At 49.2% G+C, this 8,837-nt stretch overlaps 1 protein-coding gene across 1 annotated transcript in view; it reads left to right on the top strand.

Annotated features, from left to right (window-relative positions):
• Positions 1–234: 234 nt before the first annotated feature.
• Positions 235–8,837, top strand: part of HS6ST2 (heparan sulfate 6-O-sulfotransferase 2) — a 139,717-nt gene continuing 131,114 nt past the window's right edge. Inside the window, exon 1 of the mRNA XM_033138390.1 lies at positions 235–1,050. Coding sequence (XP_032994281.1) covers positions 512–1,050 — 539 coding nt within the window. The 5' untranslated portion in view covers positions 235–511. The remainder of the gene's footprint in view (positions 1,051–8,837) is intronic.

Genomic DNA, 8,837 nt, shown 5'->3' with positions numbered 1-8,837 from the left:
AGGGAAAGCTGCGTGGAAGAGCGACAGTGCCCAGGTCCCCCCAGGACGTGTGAATCTTTCAGCGGCGCCTCTTCCTAGGAGCGACAGGGAGAAACCGCGCCAGCAACCAGGAGAGCGAGGCGTGTCTTTCGAGAAGAGGGTCGGGCCACCGAGCCGGTCTCTGTTCCTGCGGAGGTCGGCGCTGCGTTCGGGGTGGGTCCGTCTGCCTTTCCGAGGAGGAGGAGGAGGCAAGCGAGGCGCGCGCGCTCCGGCAGAAAATACAAAGGCTTCTTCTGAGTGGAGAGGCCGCTCCTGAGGCGGGGACTGCAGCCGTCGAGGGGCGGGCCGGGGGCGGGCGCTGGAGCCGCAGCAGGCAGGCAGAGCGACGGCGTCGGCGGCAGGAGAAGGCGGAGGGAGCCGTTCTTCGGTGCGCACCGGTATGGAGGCGGCGGCGAGGAGGAGGACGGGGGCGGCGACGCTGGCGGGGCGGTGACCGGGGCCGTCGGGCGGCGGCGATGCGCCCGCCCCGGCCATGGAGGAGCGCTGGCACCGGGGGCTGGCGGCGCTGGTGATGCTGCTGCTCTTCGGGGGGCTCGTGCTGCAGTACGTGTGCCCGGGTAGCGAGTGCCAGCTGCGGCAGCGCCTGGCCGAGGCCGCCCCGTCCGCCCTGCTGGCGCGCCAGGCCGGCCAGGGAGGGGACCCTTACCGGGCGGAGGACGAGAGTCCTCCGCGCTTCGTGCCGCGCCTGAACTTCTCGGAAGCCGACCTGCTGCGCCGCGTGGACTTCCACATCGCTGGCGACGACCTGATCGTTTTCCTGCACATCCAGAAGACGGGCGGCACCACCTTCGGGCGCCACCTGGTGCGCAACATCCAGCTGGAGCAACCTTGCGAGTGCAAGGCCGGGCAGAAAAAGTGCACCTGCCTCCGGCCGGGCAAACGAGAGACCTGGCTCTTCTCCCGCTTCTCCACTGGCTGGAGCTGCGGGCTCCACGCCGACTGGACCGAGCTGACCAACTGCGTCCCGGCCGTGGTGGACAGCAAAAAGGACGCCAAGCTGCGCCCCACCAGGTGAGACACAGGCGGGGTGAGGGACAAAGTTGGGAGAGCCCTACGGAAGGAGCGGGCCCATCTGAGGGTGGCAGGGTGTCACCTTACTCCATTCAGAACAACACCCCCCTGGATCAGGCCCATGCCCCGTCTGGTTCTGAGGCCCAGTCCACCCTGATGGGAAGAAGACGCTGGGCTAAATGAGCAATTGGCCTTATCTGGGGTCCCATAAGAACCAGAGTTCCCCACGGATATAAAGTGAGTGGAGGATGGCAGGCCTCAATCCTGTGCACCTTTACTGTAAAGGAAACCAGGATCTTCCTCCCATGAGAACCTCACAAGAGCTAGCTGGATCAGGCCAAAAGCTCATCTGGTTCAACATATCCAGTGGGGACAGGTGAGGACAGGATACTGGGCTACAGGGGCCATTGGCCTGATCCAACAGGCTCTTACTATGTTCTTATGGGAATAAGACCCTGGTTTACATTGCAGTAAACATGCACAGAATTGAGGCCTACTACCCTCCACTCTCCTTATCTCCAAGGAGAGCCCTTGTGATCTTCCTGTTGCCCAGTTTTTGAGTAAAAACCCTGCAGAGTCCAACTTGGTCTCACAATCCCAAGCACACCCGATTTGGGGGGAAATAGTTCCCTCGGTTCCAGTGGAACCTTCCAGGAGAGGCCTGCCTGGAAAGAATTCCCAATCAGCATTTCTGTTTGAGGAAACTGGGTTAGGATCTGGTGTTCTAGCACTGGCTTCTTAAAAACACACTGGGATCTAGATTTCCTCTTGATTTCATCCCATCCTTTGCAAACAGAAAACTCCTTGTCTTTAAAAAAAACATGAAGGGTTAATACATCTCCCCTCCCCTTATTTCTCCTTTCTGGAGAGAGAATCTTTCGCTCCATAGAACATGTAATCTCTCCAGCCCTTTCAATTCTCACTCGAGTGTTCTAGCACAGTAATAAAAGCCTTCCAGTATTTCCCAGGCATCCTTCCCCCTTCTGGACATTATGATCTGGCAATTCCTCCAGCCCTCCCCCATTGCCCATTCAAGAGCAATTTTATAGTCATCTGTTACCATCTCAGCACATTACAGCTGTCCAGTTTGCGCTTGGGAACCTTAAATATCCTCTCTCTTCTTGCTCTGTTCTTCCACCCTCTGCAATTAGCAGGAATCATGAATGCGGGTTATTCAAGTGTATCACGAGGTTTTGTTTTGTTTTGAAGTTCATTTCATTTGTTTGGGTAAGCAAAGTCCTCTGCCTTTCCCTGAAATGCATCCTTAATTGCCCATTGGCTAGTACTTCAGACTGAGCTAACAATGAAAACAATACCCAACTATTTAGGGTGCCTTCCTAAATAGTTGCTGGACTCCAAATTCCATCAGCCTGGCCGGGATTGATGGGGACTGTTGTCCAAAATGTCTGCAGGGCTTCATGCTGGGGAAAACTGATTTAGCAAGTGGTGGTACCTACCTCTTTCGTTTTTAGGCCGGTTCACACAAGAGATACTGGATCTCAGGGATGTGGCCCTCTGGATGTTATTGGAATCCCAACTCTCATGATCCACAGCCAACATGGATGATGGAATTTGTAGGCCAACAACATCTGAAGGTCCACAGGTTCAGTGAGATGATGTTACCAGGCAGGCTCAAAGCCCCAGACACTTAAAGGGATCACTGGGCCTTATCTTCACAGCCTTATCTTTTCTGCTGTAAGCTCACTGCCCTGCCTCTGAGCCAGTTCTGCCCTCGCACCCAGCTAGATATCTTGCTTTTGGTCCTGTGTCCAAAATAGCATTTTGAGTTCAGTATGAAGTCGCCTCTTTGTAGACAGTGCTGTCTAGCACAAGGATGGTTGAATGTGTCATAAAAAATTGTGTGAGGGTGTTTGTGAGAGACAGATGAACAGACCTTTCAGTCAAGGTGCTCTTGCAACTTCTCTATGTGCTTTCTCCATCTGTTGATGCTGGTTGTGTTTGAGGAAGGTAGACTTCTGAGCCATGCAGGAGCTCTCATTGGCTTTGAAAGTTCATGCTGCACTTCTTTGCTCCAGGGACTGCATTTTTCCATGCCCACCCACTTCCCTACTGCCAGTGGGAGCACCACATCTAGCGCCTAGCATGCTTGGGATCGAGTAGGGGCAGAAAGGGAAGGGAGGCCCACACCTTCCCTTTGCAAAACATGAAATATGCAGAGTTAATTCTTTTCACTTACTTCCAGAGATGTTTTTTTTTATTTCTCATTGAGTTTCGGCTTTACTTGAGTCCCCTAATTTCTTCTTTTTGCTCAGCCCAACTACAAACATTGCACCTGGAAGGACATGAGCAGCTGCTGCTTGTTAATCCAGGAGCCTTGTCCATCTCAGGAACTAAGATAATGATTTGCTTGGTATTTGCAATTCAAAAACAGAGCCCTCGATTAGCATACAAAATACCTATTTTAAATAGTTTAAACAACTCTGGGGCTGTCAACTAACCCAATTTCTGGAGACTGATGGGATAAACATTCCTGAGGTTCAGGGGTCCCTCCCAGTAATTGAATTTTATGTCTCTGCGTTCTTTGTTCCAGGGTGCTTTGCATTGGCTGCCTGTTTGTGCTTTTGCATGACTGGTCTGACTGGAGACCCAGGGAGAGAGCTGTAGCAGGAGATTGTCCGGGGTATATCCTGAGTTGCTCTGATGTGTGAAATGCCTTGGGATCACAAGCACGACATGCACAGATCAGCTGTGAACCAAGGAAACCACTGAGTTCCAGATACTCAGAGACTTGAGCTGCATATGAATTTGGGACAAGCATATACAGTACAGAGCTTCTTTGTGTGTGCAGGGGGGGGGGCGCAAAGGAGGGAAGGGTGTGTGGGTGCGTGATACAGGGCTAAGAGGCACAGCAGAGATCCATCCTAAAATGGCTATTTGGAACAAAGGGACGTGCAGGCTGTGTGGCTTGTCTTCAGCAGAGCATTCAATAAAGCTTGCGGTTCACCCAAGTCGCGTGGCTTACGGGCAGCTTTGTTTGTGACAGCTGTGGAAGGAAGGCCTGTGGTTTGTGGGTAAATCTAGGAGACAATCTCTGCTGCCTTTTGGGGGATCCTAGTTGCTTTCTCAGTCACATAAATAGGACCAAGTTCTTCTGCAAAAAAATGGTTTCTTTTCAGAAATCTTTCTCAAAAACAGCTACTCTGTGGCGTTTTATCCAGGGTGATTCTTTTCTCTCCATCTCTCTGTGTTCAAATCTTTCCTTATTTCTTTTAGGTCTCTAATCAGACCTGAAAGCCACTGGGTGGATAAAGCCACTGAGGTGCGCTTATGAGTAGGGTTCTGAAATATTTGATTGCAGATAATTAACCTTTGGATTTTAAAAAGCTTATACATCTGGGGCGTAAGATGATACAACTGTGATTATCCTAGTATAGGCAGGGTAAACATGAGGTAGGTGGCACAAAAAGTAAAACTGCGTGGTTCTGTGGCTGCCAGACACATTTCCTTAATATTTATTCTATTGCATGCTATTTGAACCATCAGATTTATGTGAAACTGGTTGTGTGTTGCCTTTCTCAAATTTCTTTCCCACCAGTTAACACCACACTGCCATCTATGGTGAAGGCTCAGAATCATTACCCCTCTGCCTGCCTGTTTTCATTCCAAGATGAGACCCCAGGCTTGCTCGTCTCCCCCATCCTTTCCTTTGTTCCTCTTTTGTATGCCTTTTGGAATTCCATTCCTTTCTCTCCTTGCAGGGCTGCATGCATCTGAAAATCCCTATAGAAAGAAAGAATCTTAACTGTGCCCATTCAAGACTCTGGATCCTTCTTTTATTCCATACATGTGCTCGGTAGACTTTTATAGGCAGCAACAAGCAAGGCTCCAGGTTTGTTGAATGGGCTTCTGAACTGTTCCAACCTCCTCACCCTTACCCCAAATCTGACTCTTTGTAAGACAGAGAGAGATCCATCTTATGGATCAGCAAATGTGAGGTTGGGGATCTGTCTACTGTAAAATGGGGAGGGCTTGCAATGTTAAACTGTTTCAAAACCTGGTCTGATCCTAAGGATAGTTGATGTTTCTTTCCTCATGCTGCCATGTGAAGCAGGCCTGTATTTGAGAGATCGGGGGGGGGGGGGCTCTGTTACTCCATAACGGAAGACCCAGGCTCAGCCTGTTCCATTTCATTCATTCATTCGTTCATTCATAATTGTATTTGTATGCCACTTTTCCACAAAAAAGAATCGCGCTCAAAGCAGCTAGCAGCAAAGGAAGCAGGAAAGCATCTCAAAATCAACCATTGCAAGAAAAAGAGAGCAGACCAGGAGTGGTGAACATCCAGCCCACGAACCAACCTTGGCCCCCTTGGGACCCAGTTTTGCCCACCAGGACATTTCCCTGCAATCATGCCTATCCAGCAATCAACTGACATCACATGGTGGCATCAGCTGATGGGCTTGGAGGACAGGGTTTTATTCTGCATTGGCAGCACCACTCTGTTCCCAGCAGGATTTAATCTGTGCTCATCATAGAATCATAGAGTTGGAAGAGACCACAAGGCCCATCCAGTCCAACCCCCTGCCATGAGAGGTGGCTGTCAAGCCTCCGCTTAAAGACCTCCAAAGAAGGAGACTCCACCACACTCCTTGGTAGCAAATTCCACTGTCAAACAGCTCTTACTGTCAGGAAGTTCTTCCTAATGTTTAGGTGGAATCTTCTTTCTTGCAATTTGAATCCATTGCTCCTTGTCCGCTTCTCTGGAGCAGCAGAAAACAACCTTTCTCCCTCCTCTAGATGACATCCTTTGATATATTTGAACATGGCTGTCATATCACCCCTTAACCTTCTCTTCTCCAGGCTAAACATACCCAGCTCCCTAAGCCGTTCCTCATAATGCATCGTTCCCAGGCCTTAGACCATTTTGGTTGCCCTCCTCTGGACACATTCCAGCTTGTCAGTATCCTTCTTGAACTGTGGTGCCCAGAACTGGACACAGTATTCCAGGTGAGGTCTGACCAGAGCGGAATACAGTGGTACTATTACTTCCCTTGATCTAGATGCTATACTCCTATTGATGCAGCCCAGAATTGCATTGGCTTTTGCTGCTGCATCACACTGTTGACTCATGTCAAGTTTATGGTCTACCAAGACTCCTAGATCCTTTCACATGTACTGCTCTCAAGCCAGGTGTCACCCATCCTGTATTTGTGCCTTTCATTTTTCTTGCCCAAGTGTAGTACTTTATATTTCTCCCTGTTAAAATTCATCTTGTTTGCTTTGGCCCAGTTCTCTAATCTGTTAAGGTCATTTTGAAGTGTGATGCTGTCCTCTGGGGTATTAGCCACCCTTCCCAATTTGGTGTCATCTGCAAACTTGATCAGGATGCCCTCAAGCCCATCATCCAAGTCATTGATAAAGATGTTGAATAAGGCTGGGCCCAAGACAGAACCCTGTGGCACCCCACTAGTCACTTCTCTCCAGGATGAAGAGGAGCCATTGATGAGCACCCTTTGGGTTCGGTCAGTCAGCCAGTTACAAATCCACTGAATGGTAGCATTATCTAGCCTGCATTTTACCAGCTTCTTTACAAGAGTATCATGGGGCACCTTTTCAAAGGCCTTGCTGAAATCAAGATAGGCTACATCCACAGCGTTCCCTTCATCTACCAGGCTTGTAATTCTGTAATTGTAAATCAGATTAGTCTGACATGACTTATTTTTCAGAAACCCATGCTGACTTTTAGTGATCACAGCATTCCTTTCTAGGTGCTCACAAACCGTTTGCTTAATGATCTGCTCTAGAATCTTTCCTGGTATTGATGTCAGGCTGACTGGGCGGTAATTGTTTGGGTCCTCTCTTTCCCCCTTTTTGAAAATAGGGACAACATTTGCCCTCCTCCAGTCTGCTGGGACTTCGCCTGTTCGCCAGGAATTCTCAAAGATTACTGCCAATGGTTCTGAAATCACCTTTGCCAGTTCTTTTAATACTCTTGGATGTAGTTCATCTGGCCCTGGAGACTTGAATACATCTAAACTAGCCAAGTATTCTTGTACTACCTCCTTGCTTATTCTTGGCTGTTTCCCCCCTGCTGAATCATCTGCTCCATATTCTTCAGGTTGGGCATTGTTTTCTTTTTTTGGAGAAGACTGAGGCAAAGAAGGCATTGAGGAGTTCTGCCCTTTCTCTGTCCCCTGTTCGCATTTCACCATCTTCTCCTCGAAAGAGACCCCACTGTTTCATTGTTCTTCCTTTTGCTATGGACATACCCATAAAAGCCCTTTTTGTTGCTTTTAGCCTCTCTAGCAAGCCTGAGTTCATTCTGTGCTTTAGCTTTTCTGACTTTGTCTCTACACTTGCTGGCTATTTGTTTGAATTCCTCTCTGGTGGTTTCCCCCTTTTTCCATTTTTTGTACATATCCCTTTTAAATCTTAACTCAGTTAAAAGTTCTTTAGATAGCCACACTGGCTTCCTTAGGCACCTTCCATGTTTCCGTCTCATTGGTATTGCCCAAAGTTGTGCTTTTAATATCTCCCTTTTAACAAACTCCCAACCATCATGAGCTCCCTCCCATTATCAGCCTGCCTGTGTGTGCATGCGCATGCCAGTAATGGCCAGAGGTAAAAAGTGGGCGGAGCAACAGATGTGACTTGGAGACAGACACAGGTACACGTACCACCTGTTGTCCGACTCTTCGTGACCCCATGGACCAGAGCACGCCCGGCACTTCTGTCTTCCACTGCCTCCTGCATTTTGGTTAGACTCATGTTGGTAGCTTCGAGAACACTGTCCAACCATCTCATCCTCTGTCATCCCCTTCTCCATGTGCCCTCCATCTTTCCCAACATCAGGGTCTTTTCCAGGGAGTCTTCTCTTCTCATGAGGTGGCCAAAGTATTGGAGCCTCAGCTTCAGGATCTGTCCTTCCAGTGAGCCCTCAGGGCTGATTTCCTTCAGAACAGATCGGTTTGATCTCTTGCAGTACATGGGACTCTCAAGAGTCTCCTCCAGCACCATAATTCAAAATATGGCTCGCAGCCCTCACTGCCCCTGCTTCACCCCCCCCCCCCACATGTGCTTATGCCTGGCAAGTGGCGTTATTAGAGCTCAAGGACAGTTCCAGCCAGGCATAAGCACATGCGGGTGTGTTTGTGTGTGTGTGTGTGTGTGTGAAGCAGGGGCAGTGAGTAGTGTGGCCTGGTAAGAGTGCTGTGAGCTAGATATAGAGGGCTGCGAGCCATATTTGGCCCCCAGCCCCAAGGTTTCCCACTCCTGCTTTATGCCTTTTAACAACAATCCAGCATTTTTCTCTTTCCTTTCTCTCCCCCCCCCCCATCCCCATGGCTGCTTAGTTTAATATCTAGCCTGATAGAGTTCTGGAGAACTCAGGAGCTTGCAACATTTTGGTTGGCCAGGTCTTGCCCTCCTGTGAATTTTGGATTTTTTCCCTTATGTGCTGACTTTGGCTTTTCTTGTAGAATCCCCCCCCCCACCAAAAAGACCAGCCCCTAAAACAGTTTTAATGCCTATGTACTCTTCCTTTTTAATAAAATAATTGCATAGCCCTCTTACTAGCTGCAGTGATAGCCTCCTCCCCACTTGGAAATACTGTCTTCTTGATGAGCAATTATTGTGATTGCAGTTTGTGTGTGCTAAAAAAGGAAACCTGGGTGTGAACATCATTCTCTTCCCTCCTCCTCACACCTGTTAGATGAACTTGTGCTCATTTTCTTTTGTGCTGTCAGTCTAACAGCCACCAGCTGGTGAGGGATTAGCCAAAATTCTTTCTGCTGAGATCAGGCAGAGATAAAACTCAAAAGAGCTAC

This window comes from Lacerta agilis, chromosome Z (genome assembly GCF_009819535.1).
Source record: "Lacerta agilis isolate rLacAgi1 chromosome Z, rLacAgi1.pri, whole genome shotgun sequence".
Lineage (NCBI taxonomy): Eukaryota > Metazoa > Chordata > Lepidosauria > Squamata > Lacertidae > Lacerta > Lacerta agilis.
This window is presented reverse-complemented; position numbering and strand designations above follow the sequence as displayed.